This window comes from Dromiciops gliroides, chromosome 2, assembly GCF_019393635.1.
Source record: "Dromiciops gliroides isolate mDroGli1 chromosome 2, mDroGli1.pri, whole genome shotgun sequence".
Lineage (NCBI taxonomy): Eukaryota > Metazoa > Chordata > Mammalia > Microbiotheria > Microbiotheriidae > Dromiciops > Dromiciops gliroides.
The window spans coordinates 509,633,343-509,649,489 of NC_057862.1; the positions used below are offsets into that span (position 1 = coordinate 509,633,343).

Sequence of the window (16,147 nt, forward strand, 5' to 3'; positions counted from 1 at the left end):
TTATGGTCTGCAGTATTATCCTGGAGTTTCAAGCAGTTAATTGACTAGCTCAGGATCATACAGCTCTTTTGTGTCCGATATTGGACTAGAGAACCCAATTCTTCATGTCTCTCAGGTCATCTCTATATACTATACCATACTTCCTTTCACTTTTATAAATGTTAGGTAAATTCTACAATTCCTTTCATTTTCATAAATGTTAGGTAAAGTAGAGAAACAAAAGTCAATCTTGCCCATCTAATGAGTGAGAGTGAAAAACTGAAGGCATGATATTTTCTAAGTAAAAAGACAGTTTGCGTTAATAGTCACTTGAAAAATTTATCTTTTTTGGAAAACATAAATTTGGGTGCAGGTGGGGCCCAGGACATGATGTGAGAGACAGCTTAGTGTACTATCATGCCCATTGGACATTCATTAAACATTTCTAAAATGCCTACCATGGCACTGTGCTTGTTGCTGGTGAAGAAAAGAGACAAATGTAATAGCTCTTGACCTCAAAGAGCCTTTAGTATAATAACTATAAGTTCTTGGCTTTACTGCTTGAAAGTTATGTGACCTGGTAAATATCACTTATGCTCTCTGATTCTCAGTTTATGTATGGCGTATGGGATGTTAAGGGACGACAAGCACCTATGGTATAAGGACTTGCCAAGTCCTTTTCAGGGCTGCTCATCCACTCTTGGTGTTCACCTTCACCCAGCTCTCACCCATGGCTCCAAGAAGCTGTAGCATGTGCAGTGGCCACACCCTGATAAACCATCTTGGCAGATGGGTTAAACCAGGTTGAGGGTAACCAACAGGCCTGAAACCTGTTGGTGAGTTAGGTAAATATCTACTCTGAGCTTCTGAAAACTTCTCTGGTGGAATGGGTTTATGAGAACATTTTGTTCCCGTGGCCAAGAAGGTGACTGAAATGAGCTTGGGGAAGTGCTTGAATGTCTTGGTCAGACATTGAAGATGCCAAAGTCATCCACTGCATATGGGGCCAATGCCAGTCATCTTGATCCCTCAAGGAGAGTGAGTGAGTCTAGTTCACTCAAAAATAAAGATATCTACCCATGATGTCATTGGTCCTCTTCAGAAATGAAGGATGAACAACTACTAGTTTCCTCATCCATAGAACAGAAATCGGCCTACCTGCTTTCACAAAAGGCTTGCTTTGAGGATAAAAAGAGATTATGTAAATGAAAATGCTTTATGAAACTATATAAATGTAGGGCATAGTGCTACATCTCATCCCTTCCCACCCCTAGCTTTTAAGCCTCCTTTTGTGTATAATCTTCCCCATTATAGGTAAATTTCCTGTGAGACAGAACTCTCTTTTACACGTGTTTGTCTCAGTAGCTCAAAAGCAACATGAGATGCACAAATTTAGAGACATCTCCACTCCAAATGTTCATGTGAACTATTTGTGCCCGACCTGTGGTAGAGCCTTCTGAGCTCATAGAGGTCTGATCAGCCACATCAGACACACTGTACCTTCACTCCGACATAGTGATGTCATTTTGGTCGTCTTCTAGAAAGAAGGACCACAACCAACCAGTCTCCCTGAAGCTTAGCATAGTACTTGGCTTATGGATACAAGTGCAAAGACCAAAAAAATTGCTGCTTGCAAGAAGCGCACATTCTAATGGGGGAGACTACAAATACATGTAAAAATAAAGAATGTAAACTCCTTGAAAGCAGAGACTGTATTAATTTTTTTGCTTGTATTTGTGTTCCTAACATTTAGCACATAGCCTGACTTGAAAGGGATTAATAAATGCTCTCTTTCCTTCTATGATCCATCTATCTAATTATGTCCAACAAAAAATAAGGCAAATATATACTAAGTAGTTAAATATAAGATAGTTTGGTAGGGAGCACTTTAGTAGTTGGGGGAATCAAGAAAGATGTACAGAAGATGATACTTGAGATACTCCCCCATTCCCTCCAAACCATCCTTCACTTAGAGGTCAAGGTGACTTTTTCTCAAGTGTCGCTTTGGAAGCACCTAGGTGGCACAGTGGATAAAGCACTGAATCTTGTGTCAGGAGAACCTGAGTTCAAATTCAGCTGTAGACATTTAATAGTAGTGTAACTCTGAGCAAGGCTCTTAATCCTTATTGTCTCCCCCCAAAATTTTTAAAATTAAAACGAAAACAAAAACAAAAAAACAAAAAAAAATCAAGTGCAGGTTCGACCATGGTATCCCAACCTCATTCTCAATGAGCTCCAGTGGTTCCCTGGTACCTCTAGTATCAAAATAGCATCAACCTCCAGTGTCCTATGGCATTTAAATCTTCATAATTTACCTCTTTCTACATTTCCAGCTGTCTTCTGCTTCACCCTCTACTTTATTTGCCAACTAATCTGGCCTGCTTTCAGGTTATAGAACAAGACACTCCATCCCCTGTATTCTTGTTCTTGTACTGACTGGCCCCTTATGCCTGGAATACCATGCTCTGTCACATCTGCCTCTTAAGTTTCCCTGGTTTCCTTCAAGACTCAGGTCAAAGTCGACCTTCTGCAGCTAAAGTCACCTCCAGCTGCTAATGCCTTCCCTTCTAAATTACTTTGCTTCTGGGGCAACTAGGTGGCACAGTAGATAGAGCACCAGCCCTGGAATCAGAAGGACCTGAGTTCAAATTTGACCTCAGACACTTGACACTTACTAGCTATGTGACCCTGGGCAAGTCACTTAACCTCAATTGCCTCACCCCGCCCTCCCCCCCCCCCCCCCGCAAAAAAAAAAAATTACTTTGCTTCTACTCTGTTTATATCTGTAGGAACTAGTTCAGATCAATTCAATTCAGTAAACATGATGTGCCAGACATAAATAAGAAAAAGAAAGACAGCCTCTGACCTCAAGGAGCTTACATCTAAAAGGGGAAGACAACATGCAAAAGGAGCTGGAAGGAGGAGGAGGGTGAGAGCACCAGGAGGTGCATGGAGGGAAGTGAGGAGGTCCTCTTGTTCATTAGAGTAGAAAACCAAGCAGAGGGGATAGATGTAAAGTGGAGGGGGCTACAAGTCCAATTCCTGCCTTCTTTAAGGAAAGCTTTGGGAGGAGTTTAGTGCTTCACCCTCCTACCCTCCAGAAGAAGAGGCTGAGGGAGGTGGGAAGGTGCCAAGTATTAGAAGTGACTAGCTTCTCCTGGGAGGAGCATCATGCTCCTTTTAGTTGAAACCAAGCAGGGCTGCAGATGGAGAGTGGAATGATTTCCTGGTGATTTACATGCCATTTCTCTCATCAGCATGAAAATTCCTTGAGAACAGGGATTTTTATTTGTGTTTACTTTCTTTGTAGGTCTAACCTTAGCCTAGTATCTGGCATATAGTAAGCCCTTAATAAATTCTTTTTGACTGACTGACTAATTGATATGGATGATGAGCCAACAAAGGAGACATATACTAGCTCTGGGATCTCAGGTCACTTAAAAACCTCTCTGAACCGGTCTCTTCCTCTATAAAAGGATCATGGTACACTTTATAGATCTCACACTGCAATATAAGTATCCTAAAAGTCTTAAATTAAAAGTCTTTAAGCTCAAATAACTATTAAATATGTACCAGCAACATTATTAATATTCATATTAGCAATTAATACAGAGCAAATATATGTTAATAATTGCTATTAAGTATGTATTGGAGAATTTTTTTTTTTTTGCAGGGCAATGAGGGTTAAGTGACTTGCCCAGGGTCACACAGCTAGTAAGTGTCAAGTGTTTGAGTGCGGATTTGAACTCAGGTCCTCCTGAATCCAGGGCCAGTGCTTTATCCACTGTGCCACCTAATTGCCCAGTGACATCATTATAGAATGAAAAAGAACACTATTCAGAGCCAGAGAACATGGCTTTTTTTTTTTAAATAAAAAAAATAGCACCTGCTATTTTTTACCTGGGTGACCTCAGACAGAACACTCAACTTTTCTGGGCCTAAGTTTCTTCATCAGTATAATGTGGACAAGCACTTATTGGTTGCTTAGATTTCTTTCCATTCAAAACCTACATAATCCTGCAATCTTATGCTCATAGATTCTGACAAAATAGAAAATTTTCATCCTATAATTCTCTAGTGTACTTGAAATTCTTCAATATGCTGGTCAGCACAGGGCCAGCTCATCCCTTTTAGTAGATAATTAAACATTAAGCTGAGTACCATAATGCTTTCTGAAGAAATATGTAATTTCACTATTATTCCTTCTGTTTTCTGCCTCAGAGCTGGAAAGATTCCTCTACCCTCTAATGTACTTGGAGCCCAAATACAGAACCACATGGGGCCTGTTCCAAAGAAAAACAGGACCCCTATAATTTACCAGCTTAAACATCCCTTATTTGCATGTCCTCTGTGACAGGAAATGCCATAAAACATATAATTAATAATATCTCATAAAATTGTTCTGATTCTTTCAGCACTTCACATGAAAGCAGCGGGGCTATATCAACAAGCCAAAGATACTTATTAAAATGGAGTGTTCCTCTCGGACATGTAGAGGTCATAGAATACAGCAGTGGTCAAGGCCAAGGAGAAAATAGTAGATACCCCCAAGCACATTCAACGGAAAGCATTATTGTGGTCGCCAATGCTAAGCCGCGTAAGTGACAGTCTTAATATTCTTCAAAGCTTATGGTACTTTTCAGCCCCCTGACATGGTTAGGGTCTCTACTCCTTACCATCACAATTCTTTACCTCCTGATCTTAAATGCAGATGAAGTTACAACAATGTCTGTTTGCAAAATGTTGTCTTTAGCATATAACAATATGTCATTCTGTAAACATAGGTAAAGATGGCCAATTGAGTTAGTTCTTCCCATTAAATCAGATATTCCCCTGTGCATTTGCATCTCTATGATTCTAAGTTAAGTATTTTGGTCTTTTGGAGGCTATGCTAACTCTCCCTTGTATATGTGCTGATTGATGTTGCTGTTTATTCAATGGTGTAGGTAGGATTAATCTCTTTTTCCCACTTACTGAATCTTGGAACATTCATTTAGCTTGACCTTAGATGCTTTGATGAATCTGTGGTCTCATTAATATGGGTACTGTTTCCAATAGTGAAGATAACAACCTAACCACAGCTTTTCATCCTAGGTAACTCTTGGCTCTTTCTTCCTGTAAATAAGCCACAGGGGAGTACACCCAATGTGCTGATTGCCATCCTCAAGATTTTTTGACATCCCAAGGATATCAATGAAATATATAGTCCATCCCTATTATAACTAAATGGGCTCCTTTTCTGGTTTTATGTCTCTTTGACCACATCTTTTCTGCCACTTCTGTTCAGTTCTGTTGGTAAAATACTATAGTCTATTTGTGCCCACCATGAATCTCTCCATTGTTATTTTGGTGACTCTCAACTTTAATTCTTTAGAGACTATAATATTCTATCACTTATAACCATATTCCCTGGAAAAAATACTGGGATTAAAAATGTTAGCCTTTGTTTCAGGAAAAAATAATAAAAGTTTAAAAAAAGGTTTTAAAAATGTATTGTTTATCTTTACATTGCTTAGATTTCACTCTGTATTTCCCCCACCTTCAACTTGAGGGCTATTCCTTAAAATAAGAAAAATAAATAATTTTATTTTAATTTAATATTTTATTTTTCCCAATTACTTATGTAACAATTTTTAACATTTTTTCAAATTTTGAATTCCAAATTCTCTCTTGCCCTCCTCTCCCCCTGCCAATTGAGAAAACAAGCAGTTTGACATGGGTTATATATCTATAGTCATGTAAAATATATTTCCATTTAAGTCATGCTATGAAATAAAAATAGACAAGAAAAAAAGACAAAAAATAAAGTAAAGAAAAAGTCTCTTCAATCTGCACTTAGGCTCTACTCTTTCTTTGGAGGTGGACAGCACCTTTCATCATAAGACATTTAGAATTGTCTTGGTTCCTTATATTGCTGAGAGTATTCAGAGTAGATCATCATACAAAATTGCTGTGATTGTGTACAGTGTTCTTCTGGTTCTACTCACTTTGCATCACCTCATGTAAGTCTTTCAAGGTTTTTCTGAGAACATCCTGCCCACCATTTCTTAAAGCCACAATAGCATTCCATTACAATCATATACAACAACTTGTTCAGCCATTCTCCAGTTGATGGACATCCTCACAATTTCCAATTTTTTGCCACGACTAAAAGAGCTGCTGTATATATTTTTGTATACACAGGTCCTTTTTTTTTAATCTCTTTGGGACAAAGACCTAGTGGTGGTTGGTCAAAGGTTATGCATGGTTTTATAGCCCTTTGGGCATAGTTACAATTGCTCTTCAGAATGGTTGAAACAGTATGCAACTTCATCAACAGTACATTAGTGTTGTAATTTTTCTCGCATGCCCTCCAATATTTTCCTTTTCTTTCATATTAGCCAATCTGATAAGTGTTTGTTGGTAGCTCAGAGTTGTTTTAATGTGCATTTCTCTAATTGGTATTGATTTAGAACATTTCTTCATATGGCTACAAATAGCTTTGATTACTTTGTTTGGAAACTGCCTATTCATAACTTTTGACCATTTACAAATTGAGGAATGGCTCTTATTATTATAGATTGGAGTCAGCAATACCACTATTGGGTCTGTATATTTGAGAAATGAAATCTTTATCAGAGAAACTCACTGAAAATTTTTTTCATAGTGATGATTACCAACTATGTGTTTCCCTCCTTCCTATTCTCCCCATTTATCCTATTCTCTCCTTTAACTGTATCCATTCTCAAAAGTTTTACTTTTGACTTTTACCACCCACAAATTGCCCTCCGTTCTATCTCTTATCCCCTCCTCCTCCTACTTTGCTGTATGGTAAAATAGATTTCTATATCAGCTGAGTTTCTATGTTATTCCCTCTTTGAAGCAATTCCAATGAGAATAAGGTTCATGTGCTTCCCTCCCTCCTTCCCCCATTTTTCCTTGCATTGTAAAATGTCTTTTGGGTCTCTTTTATGTGAGATAATTTACCCCATTTAACTTCTCCCTTTCCCATTTTCCCAGTATATTCTGCTTTTTCATCCTTTAATTTTATTTTTGTTTAGGTAATCATACCATCACATTCAACTCACATCTGTGCTTTCTGTCTATGTATATTCCTAACTGCCCTAACAATGAGAAAGTTTTTAGGAGTTGCAAGTATCATTTTCCCATGTAGGAATGTAAACAGTTTAACGTTATTGAATCCCTTATGCTTCCTATTTCCTGTTTACCTTTTTTTGTGGGGGGGGCAGTAAAGGTTAAGTGACTTGCCCAAGGTCACACAACTAGTAAGTATCAAATGTCTGAGGCTGGATTTGAACTCAGGTCCTCCTGAATTCAGGGCCAGTACTTTATCCACTGTGCCACCTAGCTGCCCCCCTGTTTACCTTTTTATGTTTCTTTTGAGTCTTGTATTTGAAAGTCAAATTTTCCATTGTTGGTGAATTTGTGAACTGATCCAACCATTCTGTAGAGCAGTTTGGAACTATGCCCAAAGGGCTATAAAACTGTGCATACCCTTTGACCCAGCAATACCACTATTAGGTCTTTATCCCAAAGAGATCATTAAAAAAGAGAAAAGAACCCACATGTACAAAAATATTTATAGCTACTTTTTTTGTGGTGGTAAGGAATTGGAAATTGAGGGGCTGCCCATCAATTGGGGAATGACTGAACAAGTGGTGTATGAATGTAATGGAATACTATTGTGCTGTAAGAAACAATGAGCAGGTGGATTTCAGAGAAACCTGAAAGGACTTACATGAACTGATGCTGAGTGATATGAACAGAAGCAGGAGAACAATGTACACATGATCAACAACATTGTGTTTTGGTCAATTGTGATAAACTTGACTCTTTTCAGCAATACAGTGCTCCAAGATAGTTCCAATGGACTCATGATGGAAAATGCTCTCCAAATCCAGAAAAAAGTACTGTGGAGTCTGGATGCAGATTGAACCATACTATTTCTACTTTTTTTGTTTTTCTTTTTTTGAGGTTTTCCCCTCTTGTTCTGATTCTTCTTTCACAGCATGACTAATGCTGAAATATGTTTAATGTGATTGTACATATATAACCTATATCAGATTGCTTGCTGTCTTGGGGAGAAGGGAGGGAGGGGAGGGAGAGAGAAAAATTTGGAACTAGAAATCTTATAAAAACAAATGTTGAAAAGTCTTTACATGTAACTACAAAATAATAAAATATGATATGATAAAAAAGAAAATCAAATTTTCTATTCAGCTCTATTCTTTTCATCAGGAATATTTGAAAGTCCTCTATTTCATTGAATATGTTCCTCCCCCCCCCCCCCGAGAGATTATGCTCAATTTTGCTGGGTAGATGATTCTTGGTTGTAATCCTAGCTCTTTTGCCCTCCAGAACATCAAATTCCAAGCCCTCTGATGCTTTAATGTAGAAACTGATAACTCTTGTGTTAGCCTGCCTGTAGCTCCATGATATTTGAACTGTTTCTTTTTGGCTGCTTCCATTATTTTCTCCTTAACATGAGAGTTCTGGAATTTGACTTTAATATTCCTGGGAGTTTCATTTTGGGATACCTTTCAGGAGGTGATTGATGGATTCTTTGAATTTCTATTTTACCCTTTGGTTTGAGAATATCAGGGCAGTTTTCCTTGATAATTTCTTGAAAGATGATCTCTAGGTCTTTTTTGATAGTGGCTTTCAAGTAGTCCAATAATTCTTAAATTATCTACCCTAGATCTATTTTTCCAAGTCAGTTGTTTTTCCAACGAGATAAACATTTCACATTTTCTTATGCTTTTTCATTCTTTTGATTTTGTTTTTGTTTCTTGATGCCTCATAAAGTCATTAGCTTTCATTTGCCCAGTTCTAAGTATCAAGAATTATTTTCGTCAGTTAGCTTTTGTTTTTCTTTTTCTATTTTCCCAATTTTGCTTTTCATTGATTTTTGTGCTTCTTTTTACCATTTGGGCTATTCTATTTTTTAAGGTGTTATTTTCTTCTGTATTTTTTGTGTCTCCTACACTGAGCTGTTGACTCATTTTAAAATTATTTTCTTACATCACTCTCATTTCTCTTCCCATTTTTTCTTCTACTTCTATTGCTTGATTTTTAACATCCTTTTTTGAGCTTTTCCATGGCCTGGTGGCAATTCATATTTTTCTTTGAGACTTTGGATGTAGCAGTTTTGACTTTGTTGCCTTCTGAGTTTGTGTTTTGATCTTCTATGCCACCATAATAACTTTCTATAGTCTGGATATTTTTCTGCTGTTTGCTCATTTTCCAGCCTATTTCTTGACTTTTAACTCTATGCTAAAGTGGGGCTCTGCTTCTGGAGTGGAAGCCTGGGAGGGCTTCAGGCTTTTTTGTGCAGTTGTTTTCAGAGGTAATTCTGGGGACTTGTAAGCTTTCAGCTCTACCAAGATGGTATGATCTAAGGAGAGGTATATTTACTACTTTCCTGTACTGGTCTATAAATGACCACAAGCACTCTTTTCAACTCTGGAATCTTGACCAGAGTTCCCTCTCCCCGTGGCTGCAAACTCTGGTGTGCTAGTGCTCCTCTTAGTCCTAGGACTGAGATCCAGGACTGTGACCTAGATCCATGTATAGACAATAGTAAAAAAAAATAATAATATTTTAACTATAACCCCAATCTGAGAAATTCCATAACTGGACTTATATGAAAAATTATAACTTTAGAACAATTATATCTATAGCTGGCTGGAAAATTATAACTGGCTCATAAGTCCTGCCACGGCCACCATTCAAATGTAAAAAATTATTTAACCAACTGGGCCCTAATCAGTGGATTCCTGGCTGGCTATCTGACTGCTTTTAATTTAGTATGAGCCGTTTAAAAATTTCCACAACTGCTTCTCCCAAATTGATAAGCAAATGCCTCTGTTTTTTAAATAATCAAAGCAGGGTTTATTTATATGAAATAAACTTAGAATTAAATGTAGAAACAAGCAAGGAATATGGCCTGAAACACTCTTTCAGCTTTCTCTCCTGCCACCTGAGCTTCTCTTGACTGAGGGTATGCTGTCCCAGCTGCCTGCACTTACTGTTTGCCATGCCTGCAACTTTCTTAGTGTCCCCCTGTGTCTCCTTTATAAGTAGAGTCTCCTTCTAGCATCGCCTCCTTCTAACTTCTCTCACTGTCCTGACCCCTGCTTCACCATAGCAACCCTCTTCTAGCGTCCTCTCCCACCATCTAACTTACCCTCTCTCCTTGGAACCCCTCGGGGGCAAGCCCCCACATGCACATCAAGCTAATTGGTTAGCCGCCCTCCTGCCCCCGCAGAGTCCTATGCTTGGTGCTCCAAGAGCTGGGGGCTGGGAGAAGGAAGCTCTGGAGTCCCTTAGGCCTCCCATGGGCATCTCCCCTGAGTGCAGGAACCCTAGGCATGGTGGACTCTAGTGCTTACACAATGCAACAAAGTCCTGCCCCTGGTGCCAGCAAAGAGACTCCTGTAAATCTCCTTCAGACCAGTCATTTGACCCTCTTACCATGTGTGGGCTGAGGTCCAGAAACCACCACTGCTGTCACTGATTCAGTCATCCAAAGGCCTGCTCTTGTTTTGCTGGGGCCTGGTCTCAGCTGACAGGGACTGAATTGGACTGCGCTTGCACTCTCACCCTAGAGAAACAGACCTTTCCTGCCAACCTTCTAAGTTGCCTTGATCTCAAAAGTTGCTTCACTCCATCTTTCTGTGGGCTCTGCTATTCTAGAATTTGTTTAGGTCATTATTTAAAGGAATTTGGAGGAGTTGGGAGAGAGCTCAGGAAACACCCTGCCTTGGCTCTGCTGCTCAAATATTTTCTTTCTTCTTCTTCTTTTTTTTTTGGTGAGGCAATTGGGGTTAAGTGACTTGCCCAGGGTCACACAGCTAGTAAGTGTTAAGTGTCTGAAGCCAGATTTGAACTGAGGTCCTCCTGAATCCAGGGCCGGTGCTGTATCCACTGCACCACCTAGCTGCCCCCGAGTTTTGTTTTCTTAATCATTCTGCCACTCTTGTATTGCTGGTTTGTTTCATTCATTCAGTTTAATGAACAAATTACGGTTATGCTTGTTTCTTATTCATATTTAAGGTTATTATTCCTAGGATTGTATTTTCCTCTATTTATTTTGTATGGATTTTGATAAACTTAACCTTTTTAGACTTTACTTTGTCCCAATGTTTAGTTTTCCTTATACTACTTTGATGCTAACATATTCCCATAGCATCCCTCTGCTACCATTCTTCTTTATTTTACTCTATTTGGAATTGCTTGAAACAGGGACCATCTCAGCTGGACTCTGAAACATATGCCTGGGAGGTATCCTGTACTGGCTACACAGAGTTACATGGGCTGGGGAGTGAAGAAAGCATTAGTGGGAGCTTTAAGTATTTAAGTAATCAGTGTTATTTCATGAGGTTTTTGCCTTAGTTGGTGCTTCTGCCATTGTGTAAATTTATCTTGTGGATGCACCTTTAAGCACTATAAATTTGGCACCTATTTCCTTTTTTTTTTTTTTTTTTTTTTTTGGTGGTGGGGAGGGAGAACTCATGTTAGGTTATGCCAAAAAAAAAAAATGACTAGACTGAACAGCAACAAAACTTGCTGGCTCCTTTTATGATATCTGTCTGATATTCCCTAGAGGATTTAATGGATATGCCCACATTGATAAGACCTTGGATCCATCAAAATAGCTACATGATAACAAATAAAAACCAGTTCTATCCTTTATTCTGGCTTTTTTCCCCCTTTGTTCCTAAATCTGGTCCTTACTGCCCACAATGGATAGTATGTAACTATGTAAAATCTTTGCATTCATAAGTTCAACTTCCTCCATTCTGCCTTATGGATATTTGTTGTTGAGTTGTTTTTCAGTCGTGTCTTGAATTCAAAGTTTCTTGACTACAAAGCTGGCTCTCTACCCAAAACACTACATTGCCTCTCTTAATTCATTTACAAAGCCAAACCATCCACTTTTTAACTAAGATAGATGTTTTCATCTTAGTTGTTATTCTAAGAAAAAATTACCTCATTACAGTAAAATGTGAACTCTCAGCTATCATTTATGAGAGACAGAGATTGAGACATTTTAGTTGGAATTCTACTTAGGGAGAAGACTCATGTCGAATGCTTTTGTGGAAAGTTTTAAAAGTTTGGATTCTTTGGAAATTTAGGTAATAATTCCTTTTGGATGACTTATTATTATGGATTTTTAAAAGGCTTTTGTTTATACACTAGCTGAAGTTGCCTAGTTATTTTCATGATAGATAAAACATAAAGAGACCTTAAATTAAATTTGAGTAATTATTCAATGAAATCAAGATTCAAATAACTGATTATCTGAGGAAATGACAATCATATATCATATAATTATTGCCTCGTGCAGTCTTATTTGACTGGTAATGGAATTATGACTTCATCTAGAAATTTCCTTGTACTAATATATCCATGTGTACTGAGTATTCATGGGTTTTGGGGAAAAGAGGAGTCTGCTGGAGGTACCCTTTTCCTTTTCTTCCTTATTTCCTTGATCTCCTTACTACCTTTTCTCTCATTGATGTTTCCCAGATTTTGTTTTTTACAATTAGTGATGACTATTTTTAAATTGCATTTGATCTGTTGAAAAGATATTATTTTTATTCTCCTTGTCTCAGTAAAACTTTGCAGAATAAATGACATTTACTCCTTATTTAGAGGAGGATTAGTCTTTACCTAATTTAGGATAGCTCATCTATTCCTTGAAGACTGATAGAGAAGTGAGCATACAAAAATGGAAAACTAACATTTTTTTGATTTTTGATTTTTTTTTGTGGGGCAATGAGGGTTAAGTGACTTGCCCAGGGTCACACAGCTAGTAAGTGTAAAGTGTCTGAGGCCATGATTTGAACTCAGGTACTCCTGAATCCAGGGCCGGTGCTTTATCCACTGCGCCATCTCGCTGCCCTGAAAACTAACATTTTTTAATAAACAAAATGTAATTCAATTCAATAAGCATTTATTAAGTGCCAACTGTGGCCCATGCCATAGTTGTGGCATAGTATATGCTAAGCTATGAGGATAGAAATGAGAAAAAGACAAACAGTCCCTGCCCTCAACAAGCTTACCAATTTAATGGGGGGAGACAACACACAAAAGGAGGCAAGAAAGTATGTGTGGGGGATGTAGGGAACACCAAGGGTAACCAGTATGTGGAGTTGAAACCAGAGTGACAGATGCAAAGTGGAGTGAGTTAAAATCCAATTTCTGCCCTTTATAAAGGAAGGCATTGGGAGGAGTTGAGAGAGGTAGTGTCCAGGCTTGAGTTAGAAACATGGTGATGAGATTAGAAGTGACAAGTTTACCCTGGGAGAGGCCTGAAACTTGGAATTGGATTTAAAATTTAGACTTTTACATCTTGAGAGCACCTGTAACCATTCCATAGAATCTATGTGTCTTGCTTTTGTATTTGTATCACTGATACCTAGTGCCTATGTGGCACATAATGAATGCTTAGTAACTGCTTGTTGATTGAGAGTTAATTTAGTGATATATAAATAGAAAGAGGAAAACCATCATAAAGTTCAACTTGGCCTCTTGGCAAAAATATTTTTATGCATTTTTTCCCTCATGTGATAGGAGAGGCAACATGACATAGTGGATAAAAAGCTGGCCTTGGAGCTAGGAAGACCTGGGTTCAGATCTTGCCCCTGATGTATACTGAATTTGTGACCCTAGTCATGACACTGAATCACTCAGTTTTCTAGGCAGTTCTCCATGTTTATAAGTTACAAAGAAGGTAACCTGCTTTGGGAGAGAAAATTTTTTCAACCAGGATTTCCCTATACCAACAGAATCACCAGCCCACTCCCTGTTCCTTTCTATATGATGGGGTAGTAATGACCAGACTTAGGAATTCATTGGTATTGATAACTGCCTGTGAGGAAACCCCCAACCAATGCCAATTGACTTATTTTTTGCAATTTGGCCTCTTACAGAATTGCATAGTACACTGAGAGGTATATGCTTAGGAGCACAGCCACTATATGTCAAAGGCAGGGCATGAACCTAGATCTTTCCAACTCTGAGGCCAGATTTATATGCCCATAAATATATAAGACATGTGTAGCAAAAGTACAAATCTTTTTAATGTCAATACCCAGAGATATTCAATCTTGCAAAGACTGGAGAGTTTTCTGTTCATTTGAACATAGAAAAATGTAGCCTTTGAACTCACAGTACATTACAATTTCCATAGTCCTTTCCTCATACTTGTAACTCTCATATAGGAACATCTCACAACACAAAATAAAAAAAGTACTTGGTTCACTGAGTAATTTCTAATAATCTGACTCTAGCTCCATTTAGAATATCTAGGGAGATTACTCCCTACCATTACCCAGGGTTCTCAGCTGCTCTGCTCCCATCACAAGCACAAGGTTCATAAAATTAAAGAAGGAATGTTTCTTTGAACAGGAAAATGCTACTGAATGTTCAAGGTGAAATCAGACTCAAAAGAGAACTCTTGGAATATAAATACTGAGCACAAGCCATTAGCTCATCCATAGAGGATCTCAGTCACTTACTGTCTCAGTGGGGCAAGGATTCCAGCAAGTAGCCCCTCCTGCAGTATTAAGCATCATCCTCTGCCATACACTCCCCTACATTTAGCTCACTTGTACCTCTCAACAGCCAGTATTAAATGTTGCCATCAGGCATGGCCAAATCATCTGTTCAGCCATATCTTCCTCTGTCATTGGGAGCAGTCTTTACTTCCACAGAGGGGAAAGGCTCCTATTTTTTCTATCTGGCAGGATATTGCTGTTCTCTTTGCATCAGTGATGAGGCATTATTCAGGTTCTTTGACTATAAATCCATCACTTTTGTCATTACAGGATTGTTTGCCATCCAAGGGAATAGTCACCATATGTTTAGGAGCTGATAATACAACCTGATGTCTCCCTAATATTCTCTCTTGGTCTCTAAAGTCTTTCAAAGGCAGTGGATATTAATCAAATCTGTGTAAGCTGTTAGCAGACTAGGTGGAGGTAGTGTGTGGGAGAAGCTGGGCACTCTTCTAACATATTTCATTCATTCCCTTAAAGGATACCATTCCTGAGGGTGTATAGGGAGAATAGAGAGGAGAGGGAGTTAAGGTCCCATAGTAGCTACACAACAAAATTGTGTGTACCCACTCTCCACTTCTTACACATTCTGGCTGTGTGATTCTGGGCAACTCTCTATGACAACTTTCAGTTTCAGGGCAATGCTGACTTCACCAATATCAGTCATGATATCATAAAATCAGAGAATTTGAGACCAGGAAGGCACTTTCATGGCTGTCTACTCAAAAGGGTAGGGAATGGCACATATATAAAAGAAATTCCCACAAAACCATTCTTTGCAAGTAGTTGTCTGGCCTTAGCTTAAAAACCTCCAACAACCACTTCTCAAGACATCCCACTCTACTTTTGTATAGTTCTGATTATTAGGAAGTTTTTCTTGACTTCAGTCTTAAAGTGACCTCTTTGCAACTTTGGTGGCCAGTACTAAATACAATATTCTTAGAAACTAGGTAGTGCATTGGATAAAACAAAGCTTCTTGAACTGTACGTTGAAACCCCATAGGGAGTCATATAACTGAATATGGGGGCCTCGAAAAATTTGGCAACAGTACAAGGTTATGTATACCTATTTTATATACCTGGAGTTGCATAAAAATCTCTTGTGTGAAAATGGGTTGCAAGTGGAAAAAGTTTAAAAAGTTCTGGGATAGAGCACTGGACTTGGAGTCAAAAAGATTTGAGTTGGGACAGCTAGGTGGCACAGTGGATAGAGCACCAGCCTTGGAGTCAGGAGGACCTGAATTCAAATCTGGCCTCAGACACTTGACACTTACTAGCTGTGTAACCCTGGGCAAGTCACTTAACCCTCATTGCCCTGCAAAAATAAAAAAAAGAAAGAAAAAAGAAAAAAAGATTTGAGTTCAAATTTAAACTCAGTCACTTACTAGCTGTTCGACCCTAGGCAAGTCTCTTTACTTCTTTTTTCTTTCTTTTTTTTTGGGGGGGGGGGTGCAATGAGGGTTAAGTGACTTGCCCAGGGTCACACAGCTAGTACGTGTCAAGTATCTGAGGCCAGATTTGAACTCAGGTCCTCCTGACTCCAGGGCTGGTGTTTTATCTACTGCCCAAGTCTCTTCACTTCTATCTACCTCAGTTTCCTCAAC

At 38.6% G+C, this 16,147-nt stretch overlaps 1 protein-coding gene across 7 annotated transcripts in view; it reads left to right on the top strand.

Annotated features, from left to right (window-relative positions):
• ARHGEF10 (Rho guanine nucleotide exchange factor 10) overlaps nucleotides 1-16,147 on the top strand; it is a 233,289-nt gene that overhangs the window by 129,261 nt on the left and 87,881 nt on the right. For all 7 annotated transcript variants that reach the window (XM_043985031.1, XM_043985030.1, XM_043985033.1 and 4 more), the window contains one exon: nucleotides 4,395-4,576. In XM_043985031.1, the coding sequence (XP_043840966.1) occupies nucleotides 4,395-4,576 (182 nt within the window). The remainder of the gene's footprint in view (nucleotides 1-4,394; nucleotides 4,577-16,147) is intronic.